Here is a 16,836-nt window from a genome sequence, read left to right on the forward strand (position 1 = left end):
TTATTTTCAATGAAAAATCGTTCCGAGTTATTTTCTATTTTCCAATCTTTCGCAATATGATTAAGACTCAATTTGCTCAGAAAATTCGTATTTTGCGTTCAGATAATGCTAAAGAATATATGTCTCATTCTTTTGCCTCTTATTTGTCTGATAAATGCATTATCCATCAAACCTTGTGTGCTCACACTCCACAACAAAATGGTGTGGCTCAACATAAGAATCGTCATTTATTAGATGTCGCATGTTGTCTCTTGTCTCATATGCATGTTCCCAAACATTTTTGGACTGAGGCTGTTCTCACTGCTTGTTATTTAGTTAATAGGATGCCCTCCTCGATCTTAGAAGGGGCCTCTCATCATTCTCTTTTATATCCTTCTTCATCCCCGTTCTCCTTGCCACTGAAGGTATTTGGGCGTGTTGGCTATGTTCATAATTTGGCCCTGGTTTTGATAAGCTTGACCCTCGTGCTACTAAATGTGTCTTTCTTGGGTATTCCATAACCCAGAAGGGCTACCGTTGCTATAGTCCGGTCCTTCGACGCTACTTCACGTGCGCTGATGTTACCTTTGATGAGTCTCTCCCCTATTTTCCTGCTATTCCTTCTTTGAGCGACTCTTCCCTTGCACTTGATGCTGTGTCTCTTCCGCTGCATGTCCCCCTTCCCTTGCTTCCCCACTCACATGCTCCTCTCCAGGTTTATCAACGTCGGCCCCGACACTCTGCTCGTGCTCCGCCACCATCATCCTTATCGTCAAAAGATCTGGTGCTCCCACCTCCATTCGACCACTTGCCTATTGCAATATGGAAAGGTACACGTTCTTGCACCACCCAACATCCTATCAGTCAATTTGTATCCACTAGTTCTTTATCTCCTTCATTGTCCTTGTTTTGTTTCCCATCTCTCTAGTATTTCCATTCCAAAGACAGTGCAAGCTGTATTATCTGACTCTGGTTGGAGGCAAGCTATGGAATTGGAAATGAAGGCCTTGCATCATAATGGAACGTGGGAGCTGGTTCCCTTACCACCTAATAAGAAGACTGTTGGTTGTAAATGGGTCTACACAGTTAAATTTCATCCTGATGGGTCGGTTGAACGGTTGAAAGCTCAGCTGGTTGCTATGGGTTATACACAGACATATGGTATTGATTACAATGATACTTTTTCTCCAGTAGCTAAAATTTCTTCTGTTTGTGTTCTTATTTCCTTGGCTACTAATCTTGATTGGCCATTGTTTCAATTGGATGTCAAAAATGCCGTCTTACATGGCGACTTGTGTGAGGAAGTTTATATGGAGCAACCACCTGGGTTTGTTGCTCAGGGGGAGTCTCAGGGCTATGTTTGCAAATTAAGAAAGACATTGTATGGTCTCAAGCAATCACCGCGGGCATGGTTTGGAAAGTTCTCTGAAGCAGTATTGAAGTTTGGTCTTCAGAGATGTCAGATGGATCCTTCAGTATTTCACTTGCATACTAGTGCAGGCTATATCCTTCTTGTGGTATATGTAGATGATATCGTTATTACTAGAGATGATTCAGGAGGCATTGCCCGATTAAAGCAATTTCTCCAAGAACAATTTCATACAAAGGATTTGGGCAAACTTCGATATTTTCTAGGTATTGAAGTTGCTAGATCTCAAACAGGTATCAACTTATCTCAGAGAAAGTATGCACTTGATTTATTAGAAGAAATAGGTCTTTTGGACTCTCAACCTGTAGATGATATCGTTATTACTAGAGATGATTCAGGAGGCATTGCCCGATTAAAGCAATTTCTCCAAGAACAATTTCATACAAAGGATTTGGGCAAACTTCGATATTTTCTAGGTATTGAAGTTGCTAGATCTCAAACAGGTATCAACTTATCTCAGAGAAAGTATGCACTTGATTTATTAGAAGAAATAGGTCTTTTGGACTCTCAACCTGTTGATGTTCTAATGGATCCAAATAAGAAATTACTGAAGGGTGAAGGTGAATTATTTGAAGATCCTGGCAAGTATCATCGTCTAGTTGGGAAGTTGAACTATCTTACTATCACCAGGCCGAATATTTCATATGCAGTTAGTGTTGTGAGTCAGTTCTTAGAGGCTCCTTGGGTTTCACATTGGGAAGCTATTACTCGCATTATTCGGTATTTGAAGAGACAACCTGGTCTAGGGATATTGTATAGACCGAATGGACATCTTAGGGTCGAAGGTTTTACTGATGCAGATTGAGCAGGTTCTCCTTCAGATAGACGGTCTACTACAGGATATTGCACATTCTTTGGCGGTAATCTTGTAACTTGGAAGAGTAAGAAACAGACAGTGGTGGCAAGATCTAGTGCTGAAGCAGAGTACAGGGCAATGGCTCATACAGCTATTGAGTTGACATGGTTACAACACTTTCTACAGGAGATTGGTTTCTCATCTCCTACTCCTATCCCGTTATCTTGTGATAACCAGGCTGCTATACATATTGCATCTAACCCAGTGTTTCATGAGAGGACTAAACATATTGAGGTCGATTGTCATTATGTCCGAGACAAAATACTCAATGGAGATATATCTACAGCATTTGTGAAGTCTGGAGACCAGTTAGCTGATATGTTTACAAAATCTTTGTGTCGTAACCGGTCAGAATTTATTTGTTCCAAGCTAGGTTTATATGATATATATGCTTCAGCTTGAGGGGGAGTGTTAGAAGAATGTATTAGGGTTTGAGGGTATTTTAGTCTTTGTCATAATTATTTCAGCTTATATAATAATATGTTTGAGGTAGGCCACGTAACACAATATACGAGCCTCCTCTTCTTCTCTAACTTTTTCCATGCAAACCTATTGACAATTACCGAGCCGGCTGTTGGTAGCCATATTTTAGTATTGAGTCGAACGAACCATGGTCAGTCTGCGAACCACACTAACCCCAACATTCAGTCGGTTTGAGAGAGAGAGAAGTAGTTAAAAAACAGTGTCCATTGCCCACCACTTTGATGAGATTAGATCTTAACATTCCAAAACTTGGAATGAGCTTTTAGGATCTTCTAGGATCTCCAGAATGGTGGCAAACCATGTTCCTCCACTACACTTTCATATCAACTCTGCATCATTTCTTATAAAAGATTCATAAATTGAGCATGAAGACCTTCTTCACGGTATATATCTAATATATGTATGTAAAAGTCATTTGGTTGGTAAAGTCGATTCCACCAACACCCCTTAGGGTTACTACCAACACAATGGTGGTCAGTAGCCCTTCACTTGTACTGACTAATTGGTGAGAATCATTTGAAACTGACCAAAACTAGTCGGTTTGGTCAGTACCATGGGGTACCCAATGGTAATGACCTGCTGAGCATCCCTAATTCTAAGTTTTTTACAAATTGATTGCAAGATAATATATGTATTTGCATATTCTATCCTAACCGACAAGTGGATCTTTTGAACTTTGAAACTAATGATGTAGTTTATAATCCATTTATGTGTGCAGCATATGCTTATACGCGGAATTCCTTTAGTATGATTGTGGAAATATGGATTCTCATGAACCTCTGATGTGAGCTGCTGCTTACCTTATGTGCTTGATTTTATCATCATTCCCCTGGCCACCCTCAACCCTCTCCCCCGCCCCCCAAAACAAAAAAAAGAAAAAGAAAAAGACTTCTCTAACTTTCCAGGTCTGCATCTTGGTTCTTCTGAACTGCTTCTATTTCAGCTAATTCTCTGGCAGTTCAATTTTTCCTTTTTTCTACATTTTTCATTAGATATTTATATCCTTTTTGTTAAATTTATCTCTAGGTCGTTTTTTTTTTTTTTTTTTTTTCCCACTTTAAGTTGCTTCCTGTTTTGCCTCTAATTCTTTATTGCATGATCTGATACAACATTCTTTGTTCAGGCTGCAAGGAGTGCTGGTGTTCCAGTCATCATGGATGCTGGGGGAATGGATGCACCGTTCCCGCCAGAATTGTTCCATTTTATTGATATTTTTAGCCCAAATGAAAGTGAACTTAGTCGTCTGACTGGAATTGCAACTGAAAGTTTTGAACAGATTACTCAAGCTGTCCTAAAATGCCATAAAATGGTGAGTTTTCGTACACCCAAAACGATTATCATCACTAAGACTTTGTTCTTATCCATTGTCAATGTCATCTTTATGACCTGGAAATTCATATAAAGAAAAAAAAGAAAAAAAGAAAAAAAGGTAAACAAATTGCAGCATATTTGGACATGTTTCAGAAATTTGATTGATCCGCTGTGTTATTTACATTTATTTTTGCACACACATTCATGTTCTTGTGCGTGCACATACACACAAACACAAAACTTGACATTATTATTATCAATGGGGCTAGTGGAGAATAGCAGCCACTTTGGATACTTCTTGAATGTTGGCATTAGGTATGGACGAAGATTCCTTGTTATTAGACTATCTGAACTTTTGTAGGTTTGGACGAAGATTTCCTGTTATTAAGCTGTCCGAATTTCTGACTTTCACAGAAATCTGGGCAGCCAAAGAGAGGGGGCTGCTGTTCTCACCTGTTCTGAACAACTTAGGATGCATGACCTACTTTCCCAGGACTAGTAGGTCCTACAACTCTTCTTTGAAATTTGGGCAGCTTAATAACAAAGGATCTCAATACCATCAGGTCTATTCCTTCAATGCCAATACTGTTTTGTCACTGTCAGTTCTGACAAATCTCCTTTTCTTTGGTGGCCTTATTTTCAAGCGTAAGATCGAGTATGTATATGTAGTGTATATTTGGGGCCATTCAATTTTCATGGGTTTGTGCAAATGTGCCCCTAGGAGGCGTTCAAACCATTCCAAGGAATTTACTACGAAAAAAAAAAAAAATCCAAGGAATTGACTACTTTATTGTACATGAGATATTTGTTCTTTCATAGGATGTGTATTTCTTCTTCTCTTATAATATGTACTGTCCATCTCAAAAATCAATACTATTTGTATTGTGCTTGGATCTTTTTAAGGTTTCCTTCTTTCATCATAAATGGAACATGCAAAATGGTTCAATTATGCTCAGATCTTGGTAGATTCGGGACTATTAGAAATTGACCAACTTTGATTGCAACCAAGTGTTAGGATAAGTGCACATTGGATGCAGAACCCGTTTGGAGTTGGTGCCTAGAATTCTAGTTTGAGTATTGATACCACTTCTATTGAATATGTCCTCTTTCAGGGTGTTAAGCAAGTTCTTGTGAAACTCGGACTCAAAGGGTCTGCCCTATTTGTAGAAGGTGATGAACCAATTAAACAGCCTGTCATAACAGCAGCCAAGGTCCTGGATACTACAGGAGCAGGAGATACATTTACTGCTGCTTTTGCTGTGGCTCTTATGGGGTGCAAGTCCAGCAAGGAATCCTTGAAATTTGCTGGTATGCATGGAAACTTGTTTCCCTATTTTATCCATGGATATGTTCCTTTAGACCCTTTTTTTTTTTTTAAAAAAAAAAAAAAAAAATTATTTGTTTTCATAATTCTCTGCCACTTTTTACAGCCGCAGCTGCTTCTCTTTGTGTTCAAGTGAAGGGAGCTATTCCTAGCATGCCCGATAGGAAATCAGTTTTGGATCTTCTTCATTCTCTTTGAGTTTGCTGTTGTATTAGGCTAGCTACAATTCCTCAGGGTCAGCCTGCAGGAAAAGCCGGAGTATTACCCATCTTTGTAGAGAGTATGCTTTGCACGGGTTATAGATTTACTTAACATGGATGGATACATGAAGTGATCCTACCTTGGAGAGATTTGACAACTTTCTTTCTTTGCTACAGTTGGGTTTTATTTTATTTTTTCCTCGACACTCTTTGACTAGACTAGACGGAAGTTTATCTTTTGGATCTCAGATTTATCGGTGCTTTTCTTTTTACCTTTACAAAATCTTCTTTCCTGGAAATAAAATTTTTCTGATTTTTCGTGTTTTTCTTGTCTAATTTAGTCTAATTTTCCTCTGTCTAACTTTTCTCTGATTTTCCTCAAATTAGAACCTGTGTCTAATTTTCCTTTTGCTGATTGAATTTACGGTGTATGCAATTTGCTATTTTTTCTAGACCACTATAAATTACTTAGGGTACATATTATTGCGGAGTATAATTTATATTGACACAGGTTCTTTTTTTCTACCTTAACTTGACTGCTTGATATCGATATGCTGGTGATGAGATCAAATTTAGGCCATTTGGATTTTGCATCAAAATTGGAAACACAGCATTTCTAAAATAATTTAATACTGAATGAGATCAAATTTAAGACAAGCATTGATACAGACAATTTTAGATACCCTCTCTGTTTTCTTTTTGGATATCCAAAAAGGAGCGGTAGTTTAAAGGATTAAGTAAGTTTGTAAAATGAACACAAAAAAGCCTCTACCTCGTCCTCACACATAAGTTCTCCCAGTAAACGAAAAAGATACATCTAACTAAATCTGAAAGTAAAATTTTAACAATTGCAGAGACAAATTAAAAATGAAGTTAAATCTACATAATAGATCCACTAAAATTATATTTCACAATACAGCCGTACAAATCTGAAATACAGAGGGCCCTGAACAGCTTTCCAGCTTCATCTACCTTTACGACGACTTTTCACTGTAGCACAATCCGAACAATACCATTTTCCTTTTGGTTGTTCTTTTAGACCAACACAACCAAAATGGAACCATTCTATTTTGCACTGTTGAAAAAGGCACGCGCTTTCATCAGATAAGAAATTGAGACTAATATATACATATAGAGAGAGAGAGAGAGAAGGGATTACATACATCGGGATTATCGCAAGCAACCATCTCCCCATAGCTGACTTGATTACAGAAACAGTATGTGGGTTCATTTGGATCCACTGGTAGATCTAAATCCATACCAGTAGGATTTGATGCTGTAGTTGCCGCTGCGGCCGCTGCTGCTGTTGCTTGGCGTGTTCTGACAGAAATAGGTTATTTTTAATCATTGAGTATGTCTTCTGGTGAGTAGGTTGAATATATATGCCCCCACACATACTCAAATATGATGTAGAGAAGCTATTACTGTTTGAAAATCAATGGAAAGGGCTGCAAAAAGGCTACTCTTCCCACTCAGCTCTTATTCTTGTATTATTGCATGGTCCTAACATTCTCCTCCCTTCTTGTTGTCTTTTTATTGTTGGAGGAAATACGCTCCATCCTTTTAAAATATTTTGGTATTCAATTATATTTGGGAGGAAAAGAATCAAATAGTGGATCCCATTCCTCTTCATGTCATATATATGAAGTAATTTAGGAGAAAGCCACTAAAACATAAATTACTTCAATAAACATTCAACAAAGTGCTTCTAGGAGAAGAAAACATAAATCAGGGTCAAAAGCCTAAGCTAAAAATATATGCAGATGTGAAGTAATCTACTAGGAAAGTGAACTAGCTATAAAAGAGCATATGGGCAAGATATATACTTCTTACGCCCTCCTCTGCCACCTTCACTCCCTCTTCCAACTTTTGTGCTACCATCAAGACTTGGAGCAGGCACTGCACTTGCAGCAGCAGCCTCTCTCTCTGTCACAAATATTGTGTAAGAAAACTTTCCTAGCAAATGTGGAAATGCTTTAAGTATTCACAGACCATTAAACTTGTGAAAGCGTATAAAAGTTTATACATGTTATTAAATCAGGAGAAATGGAAAATTAGTACGTACCGCGTCGAAGATCTTCATCAAATTTTTTCAAATATTGATCAAGTTGCTGAATGTGTGTATCTACCTGAATCATTTTTATGAATAAACACAATCAGCAAAGTATATCAATCATAGAAACCGAACCTAATTCCTTCAAAAATTCGGAAAGATTATATTCCTCACAGTTGGTGCAATAATAAGAATCACCTAAAATTAAGACATGCAAGTTTTAACCTCGTAAGTGAGGCCACAAAATCAATAATGAATTAGAAACTCCTGTCACTGCCCCATTAGCAACTAAAAGCTAATTTATTCAGGCAGCGTTACCTATCCTATGGGTGGCTATCATTTCCTGGATCTAGTTCAAGTGGCTAATAAATCAATCAGAAAGGTCCAAACTTTAAGGCTTCAAGTGTTTTCTTCTAATATTTACCGAACACTGAAGAAAGCAGATGATCTTTCTTTCACTAAGTTAAATATTAAAGAGAATGCTGAAATAAATCTCAATTTCCAAGCAAAAAAGTGACATTTTATGTGCCTGTAACCAGCAATCAAACTACTGCATGTTACTGAAGTGCAACGGCTTTCTGGCGTTGACAGCTTAATTCATTGCTTGTTTGTTACTAACACACATACAACTGATAAAAAACAGGAAGAGAAGAAAATAAAGTAACTAAGCGGAAGAATAAATTGCTATTATTTGATGAAAATATCATTTAAACCACATATTGCATTTATGTTATTGTGCAGTAAATATCATTTAAATCCTGTATCGCATTTATGTTATTGTGCAGTAAAGGGCAAGCAAAAAATCACCCAAGATACCACTTATAATAGGTAGATACTACTATCTTAAACATTGATATGAACATATGTCAAATAAATTCTTACAAGCCACAATCAGTTCCAATACGTCTAACTCATGACATGAAGCAATATGTTATCAGAATATATTATTTTGCTCAAAACATGGGCATAGAAAATATAGTGCAAGAAAGGCAGACATTACATCTAAGCTCTATGAGATCCAACAAGCACTCATAAGTAACACAAATATAATATTATCACAAAGATACAATTTCAATGCAAATATACATTAAACCATACATAGTTTCATCTCTATGACACGCACGTGCGCACACAAATGCATAATGTCATTACGTAGAATATAAAAATTGGAGCCTCTTCATAACCATGATTTAGCCCAATAACATATTTCCTAGGAAAGAGATTTTTTTTTTTTTTTTTTTTTTTTAAATAAGTAATTTTATTTCCTCGGAAAGAGAAATCACAAATACACAAACAGAAGACTTGGAAGCAACAGATTCCACAACAAAAAAGCCCAGAATGGCATAACCACCAGAATCCCTGATTGGTTAATAAAGATAAAATGCAAAATGTACCAAATCATATGCCTGAACAGCCAAGGCCACCTTTTCGTCCGCAATCCTGACGCTGTGCTTTTGCTCATCAAGTGCATCATCTGAGAATCTGACAAATGAAGTATTGGGTGTAACATTTCCAGACCTAACTCCTCTCCTGATTTCCTCTATTTCTCGTTCACAGCGGTGTTCATTTTGTCTTTGGATATCTATTCATATACATAAGAAAAATAGCACGAAAGTATTAGAATTCAGAAAATACAAGCAAACTCTAATATTTAGTTAATAAGGTGAATATATAATCATAAGCTATCAACCTTGTAAACTCTTATCTAGATCACGCAACAAGGCATATTTCTTTTGCAGAATGCCGGGCAGAGAGTCCAAATCTGCGTAGATCGGCACCGGATTGAGACCCATATCATTCAACATGGAAACAAAAAAATGTTAATAGTAGATTAATACAAACTATGTGCGAGTGTTTTCCATTTAACATTACAAATTTACAAAGAACGTTAAAAAAAAAAAAAAAAAAATCATCATCGAAATCTCGTTTTTTTTTTTGACGTATTACTATTCATTTCAAAACAAGAAGTAAGCCACTTTGCACTTCTGTATAGAAACAGCAGAAAACCAGAACATGCTTCAAAATCAAAACTCAACAAAAAACGTTATAAAACAACCAAAGAAAACCAAAACACTATACCAGTATATGGGGATGAATCCCCCAATTATAGCAAATGTCATCATCGAAATCTCGCATTAGGGTTTTGGTACAATCGTGCAATGCGAATATTAGAGAGCGGGAGCTTACTGGCTTGAAATTCATCGAGGAAGGACATTTTGGGGATTCTTTCGGGGGGGACTGACAACACTGCAGGCCTAATCCTCCGCACTTTAACATCTTGCCCATGACAACACTTCAGGCCTAATCCTCTGCACCGACTCTCCTAACATCTTCGGCTATGGATTAACACATACACGACAAAATCATACATTGAAAACATAATCACACCAGTCAATCGAAACAAAACCACAACCATTACATTATAATCAACAACAACAACAATAACTACAACAAAAGAAAGAAACCCCAATATTTGGGGTGGAATTAAAAACCGAAGAAGACGATGGAATGGAAAGAAAACCCCAAAATTAGAAAGAAAACCCCAAAATTTATACAAACCTTCAGTGACCAGAGTAAAAGCGAAATTTGTTCTTGAGAGAAAGAGAGCAGTTTTAATTAGCTTGTGAATTTGTTATTCTGAGAGAGAGAGAGAGCAGTTTTAATTAGCTTGTGAATTTGTTATTCTGAGAGAGAGAGAGAGAGAGAGAGAGAGAGAGAGCAGTTCTGTGGCAAATGGAGCTGAAGAAGACGATTGTATATACAAATGCCCAATAATCAGTCTGCAAGAACGAATATTTTTATGCAGAAATGACCGAACAAAATTCAGTTTTTTTCTAATTTCGTGAAGAGAAATGGGAGGTACAATAAATTTTTTATATATTTCTATATACTTTCTTACAAATTTAATACATCAACTATTAATTTATATAGAGTCAATTTAATTAGTTTTAAATGAAATGTGGCATATATAAAAAAAATATTGCGTATAACATTTAATTAGTTTTGCAAGCACCATTTATAACTAATAATACATTGGATAAAATATATATTTTTATATTATTTAAATTGTCTTTTTTATTATTTTTTTTTGTGAGAATCGTACTTTTTTTCTTTATTTATTATTTTTTTTTCAACCGTCATTTTTCTAATGCAATGATTTTTCAACGGTCATCATTTTTCTACCGTAATATTTTGAAACGATTGTATTTATAAGGATTATATTTTTCAACGGTCTTATTTGTCAACATTAAGTATTAATTAATAGAATATTCTCATAATAATGTCAATCATATTTATGTGAATATCTTTTTATTGAAAATTTTAATGGAATATTCTCATAATATCATTATGTATATTGTGAGAATATTTCTTTTTTAAAATTATAACAAAATATTTTCATAATATTCTTAAGTGTATTATTATAATATTCCTTTTTTGAGAATTGTAATAGAATATTTTTAGAGATTAATTTAGCTAGAATTGTAACAGAATATTCTGATGATATTCTTAGTTATATTATAATAATTTTTTTTTTTGATAATTGTAATAGAATATTCTTAGGGATATTATAAGAATATTCATTTGATTAATTTAGGTATAAGTAGGCCAACTTATTGTGAAGTTTCACACATAAAAAAACACAAGCTTGCTTTCACAATTCCTTGAGCTTTTCTTTTTCAACTTTCTTTATGAATCCTATTTTTCAAAATTTTTTACTCTTTTGATAACAAGTTAGGATGTAATTTTAGCTTTTTTTGTGGAAGAAGAACGGTTGCGTGATGGAAGAGGCTCAACATCCCGCCTTGGCCTGTTCAGCACTGCATATTCATCATGCGTAATTCTTTGGAAGGGCACCAACACATTTTTCTTTAAATATTTTTCTAAATCGCCAGTTTATCCTCTCAAAATTTTTTGAAGGAGGTTTCAAATGCAACGTTCTCTGTATCGTATTCAAATGGCGATAGAAATTCACTAACTATATTTCGTCCAAGGAAGAGATGTTGCTGGAAGGATCAGGTATTCTTCCCTTGAGAAGATGATCGCGACACTTAGGATGCTTGCTTATGGAGTATCAGGTGATTTTATAGATGAATAATTGAGGATTATAAAAAACAAACACTTCAACACAATGTTTGAAAAAATTTGTTAAAACAATGATTTCAATTTATTCTAACAAGTGTCCCCAATGGGTATCTCAATCGGCTATGAACCATGCCTCATGAAGCAGAGGTCATTAGTTCAAATCCCCCCTCCCCCTTCCCTTGTGTGGACATGTCCAAAAAAAAAAATTTATTCTAACAAGTACTTGAGGTCACCAAACAACAATGATATTGCTAGATTGCTAGAAGTGAACGAAAGGTATGGATTTCCAGGGATTTTGGGTAGCATTAATTGCATACATTGGAAATAGAAGAATTGTCCAAGTGAGTAGGCATGTATGTTTTCTGGTCATATTCGTGAACCAATTAATTTTGGAAGTCGTGGCGTTATACAATCTTTGGATATGACATGCGTTTTTTAAGTTACCAAAACTACTTAATGATATCAATGTCCTAGAACATTCTTCTCTATTTACCGAGCTTGCTAAAGAGCCTGCTCCTCTGGTCAACTACTCAATTAATAGTAATGAGAGAAAAAGGTTCTAGTGACTTAAAAAACACATGTCATATCCAAAGACCGTATGACGCCACGACTTCCAAAATTAATTGGTTCACGAATATAACCAAAAAACATACATGCCCATTCACTTTGACAATTCTTCTATTTTCAATGTATGCAATCAATGCTATTCGAAATCCCTGAAAATCCACAGCTATTGTTCACTTGTAGCAATCTAGCAATGTCATCGCTGTTTGGTGACCTCAAGTACTTGTCAGAATAAATTGAAATCACTATTTTAATTTCAATTTTTTTTTTTTTCAAATACCATCTTGCAGTGTTTGTTTTTTGCAATCCTCAAATATTCATCCATAAAATCACCTAATACTCCATAAGCAAGTATCCTAAGTGCCGGTCATCTTATAAAGGGAAGAATGCTCGAGCCTTCTAGCAACGTCTCTTCCTTGAACGAAATATGGTTCGTAAATTTTGATCGCCATTTGAATATGATCAAACAAAGAATGTTGCATTCGAAACCTCCTTGAAATTTCTTCAGAGGATAAACTGGCGATTCAGCAAAATATTTAAAGAAAAAAGCGTTGGTGGCCTTCCAAAGAATTACGCATGATAATGTGCAGCATTAAACAGGACCAAGGTGGGATGTTGAGCCTTTTCTATCACGCAACCGTTCTTCTTCAACATAAAAGCTAAAATAGCATCCAACTTGTTATCAAAAGAGTAAAAAATTTGAAAAATAGGATCCATAAAGAAAGAAGAAAAAGAAAAGCTCAAAGAATTGTGAAAACAAGCTTGTTTTTTCTTTTTATTTTTTATTTTTTATTTTTTATATTTTTTTATGTGTGAAACTTATGGGTGGGTATCGGTCATAACGGTCCGGTTAGACCGGTTTTTGGTTAACAACCAATAAGAATCAGTTAAATGGGTTTTTACCCAATTATCAACCGATATGTATTTGTTCCGGAAATATCGGTTATACCGGTTTTCGGTTATAACGGTCCGGTTAGAGTAGTTTTCGAGTGATTTTTATTGGTTAATTATTGTTTACTAATTGAGCCAAAAATTAGTAATTTTGAGGGCCAAAATACTTTTTGTTGGGGAAAAATAGCTTATTAAAACTAATTTTTTTGGGGCCAAAATACTTTTTGTTGAGCTAAAATAGCTTATTAGAAATTAGTTGTTTTGGGGGCCCATTTTTTTTTTTTTTGGGGGGGGGGGATAAATAGCTTATTGAAGCTTTTTTATATTGATCCAACACAACTTTTTTATATTATCAAATAAATTTCTCCAAAGCAAATGGACTAATTAACATAAGGAATGGTAGTTAGACTAAGCAAATCTCAACTAAACAAAACCAATTAATGAAAAATGCTTTCACCAAAGGCAGTGAAATCTCATCCAATGCCTTGGCAATCTCAATGCATCAAATCAACAAAACTAAAAAAAAAAAATCAAACCAACCCAAACCCAAATTAGAATCCATTTAAGAATAATAAAAAAAAGTATCAACTAAATAAGGTCACTTAGTGATGAGTGCCAAATATTACATACTTGAACCCCTTTATTTACATTAGTTAATCCTTTAGCTGTGTCATTATTTAATATTTTGTGTTAGTTTTGTGTTTTTAGTATTTTGTAGGTTGTTGAAGAAAAACTACAACTTTAAAGGGAAAAATGCAAAATTTTGGAAGAAATCATACTTTGAGAAGACCTAGATGATGTGGTTAAGTTTAACCCAATCAAGGAAATGATTAAAGTGAAATTTCTCTAATTGGAGTAAAAATACTACAAGTTGTTGTGAAATAGGATTTTTCAAATTCGGACGGTTACTATGCCAAAATCGCATCGCATCGCAATAAAAGGACACAAATCTGGACGAATCCTATTCCGATTTCAGACTTCTATTTTGATTGGGAGACAGACCTTCGAATTATCTAGGTTTACTAGGGCTTCTAGGACTTCCCTAAGCCTATAAATAGACATCTTTGCATTCAAGAAAAGATACACAATTCTAGATAGCAAAATTCTACAGTTTTTCTCTTTAGTTTAGTTTAGGTTTAAATTTTAGTTTTATTTATGTGGAGTTAAATTCCCAACTAAGGTTGGGGATGAAGCCACACCATTGAAGAACGACGTTACTTTTATGTAAGTTTTTATTATTCCGATTTTATTAAGCTCAATTTCAATTGTTTTATTTCTTTTCAATATGTTAAATAATTCTTGGATATCTTGTTGTGATTCAAGGATACACTTGATGATTTAAGATAACTTCATATAATTGATTGCTTGGTTTTATTTGCTTAAAAATTGGATACCCCTTGTGATTTGTTCTTCGAATACATCTGGTATTTCCATTAAATTTGGATTCCTTTTGTGATTTGTGCAATAAATGGATACATGAGATGATTTTGATTAATCTTTTGAAGTATAGTAAAACATACATAAGATTTAATTTGTGAGAACTTCGGATTAATATTAATGAACATGAAGTATGTTGTTATGATTCAGTGAGTGTGAATTCCCAAACCTTAGTATCTTTATTTTTTATTTTATTTTATTTAGTTTATGTTTATCCTTTAATTTTCAAAATTCAAAACCCTTTTGGAACTAGGTTAAGATTTAATTAGTTTAGATATAAATTGATCTTTCAAAAACACAATTCCCTGTGAGTTCGACCTCGCACTTGCAAAACATTATATTGCAAACGATTCGTGCACTTGCGAGTATTAAAATTTGCACAACAAGTTTTTGGCGCCGTTGTCGGGGAATTGTTTAATTTTTGAAACCAATTTATTTCTAAATTTGTTTTATTCTACTACTAGTTATAATTAGGATTTTATTTTTTTGCAATTTATTTTGTTTTATTCATGTTACTAATAAAAAAAAAGAAGATTTTTCTTGTTGTTTTTTTGTTTTGTTTTGTTTTTGTTTTGTTTTGTTTTGTTTTTTTTGTTTGGCTTGTTTTACAATTCTGCCGCAGCACCTTTCGCACACCCTTGCTAGTGTGATCGGTTGCAGCCCTGCTATGATTGAGCGCACTCGGGGCCAAGACAGCAAGCTCAAGCGTACCTACACTTGTTAACTGCCGCATCTTTACTCAAGTGTGATCGAGCACACATCAGCGCGATCGAGCGCACTCACAACAAAGGCAGCAGTTGCAGCAGTTTCGTAGATCTTTGCCAAAAATTTATTTTTGATCATTTTTGTGAGTTTTTAAATTTTAGTTTTATTTGTTTAGGTAGTTAGTCATTTTTTTTTTTAGTTTATTTTATTTAAAAATACAAAACAAAAATAAAAAATAAAAAAAATGGTTAATGTGTTATGTGGGATATTTGCATGCTAAAGAGTGAGGGTGGACATATGGATTTTCCGTTTAATAATTTTAATAATTTTTCTGTACAACATGCTTCTCCTACAAGAGCTGACAAACTCCGCCATGACCAATTGCAGAGACATACAAGAACTTAAAAACTTCACTCATCAAGCTATGTCAAGGTTGGAAGGACAGATTAATCATCTAGTTGCTAAATTCAACAGAATAGAGGAAGAAGAGCTTCAAAGTCAGCTAATGGCTGAAAGGCACTGCATGATTGATTAGGATGATTCCAAAAATTCTTATCATGAGCATGCCCAAGTCACCACCACACTTGAGAGTGAGGAAATTGTGGATAACCACTACAAGAATATATTTTTTTGGTCACGGACCGTTAGTAACGTGCATATGGTGTTAACACATTACTAAAGTTTAGTAACGTGTCTATAGTAACGTGTGTCATGGGTTAAAAAATTGGTCGTAACTATTTCAAGTTTACTAATGTGTCAATAGTTGACACGTTACAAAGGGATTGTAACGTGTCAATTATTGACACGCTACCATTTGGTAACGTGTCATAATTGACACATTACTAAAATTGGCAGGAAATTTTTTTTTTTTTCTCATTTTCTCCGATCATGATACTAGAATTCTCTCTGGTCGGCACCTGATATACGAGTTACATTATATAATCCAACTAATCCAAAATCTAATAATTCAATAATCTACCAATTCAACATCAATCTAAATATAGTAATTCAACTATATATATAAATAATTCAACTATATATATAAATAATTCAACTCTAAATATATACACATCAACGTAGGAAATAGTAAAATACAATACAACTTACGTTGTACACGAATACAAAAAACTTAAGCCTTAAATTATACACAAAAAAAAACTATCAAACAAACACTACTCCGACGAAATCCGAGTGAACATCATCATGATCATTATCTCCCGACTTCTCCGTACTAACTGCAAATGATAAAACAAACAATCAATCAGCAAATTGACACTTGTGATAGAATCTTATCAAGTCCTAAGAGATGAGCAACGTCCAAGTAAATGAGAATAAAATTAAATGATTGTCACATAAACAACCTCAACATATATATTTGCATGACCTATGCACAAACACATATACATCTACATATATATTTATTCAATGAGGCGGCTTCAACAAATATGGTAAGATTAAATATGCAAAGCTCCAACCAGAACCAAACCAACCAAGAACAACAAAGTAGATTATTTTGAGTTA

The 16,836-nt window shown here is 34.7% G+C and overlaps 2 protein-coding genes across 2 annotated transcripts in view; one reads left to right on the forward strand and one right to left on the reverse strand.

Annotated features, from left to right (window-relative positions):
- Positions 1–5,906, forward strand: part of LOC132174979 (ribokinase) — a gene marked incomplete in the record, with an annotated part of 19,196 nt that extends 13,290 nt beyond the window's left edge. Inside the window, 2 exon segments of the mRNA XM_059586760.1 lie at positions 5,180–5,366; positions 5,489–5,906. Of these exon segments, the coding sequence (XP_059442743.1) occupies positions 5,180–5,366; positions 5,489–5,580 (279 nt within the window).
- Positions 5,907–6,226: 320 nt separating this feature from the next.
- On the reverse strand, positions 6,227–10,459 carry LOC132176643 (PHD finger protein ING1). The gene is made up of 8 exons (XM_059588907.1): positions 10,195–10,459; positions 9,823–9,971; positions 9,326–9,397; positions 9,030–9,217; positions 7,648–7,711; positions 7,409–7,508; positions 6,746–6,902; positions 6,227–6,657 (listed from the first exon to the last, which is right to left on the reverse strand). The coding sequence occupies exons 2-8, from the start codon at positions 9,848–9,850 to the stop codon at positions 6,547–6,549; spliced, it is 720 nt and encodes a 239-aa protein (XP_059444890.1). The 5' UTR covers positions 9,851–9,971; positions 10,195–10,459; the 3' UTR covers positions 6,227–6,546.
- Positions 10,460–16,836: the final 6,377 nt, after the last annotated feature.

The sequence above is a fragment of the Corylus avellana genome, chromosome ca3 (assembly GCF_901000735.1).
Source record: "Corylus avellana chromosome ca3, CavTom2PMs-1.0".
Classification (NCBI taxonomy): domain Eukaryota; kingdom Viridiplantae; phylum Streptophyta; class Magnoliopsida; order Fagales; family Betulaceae; genus Corylus; species Corylus avellana.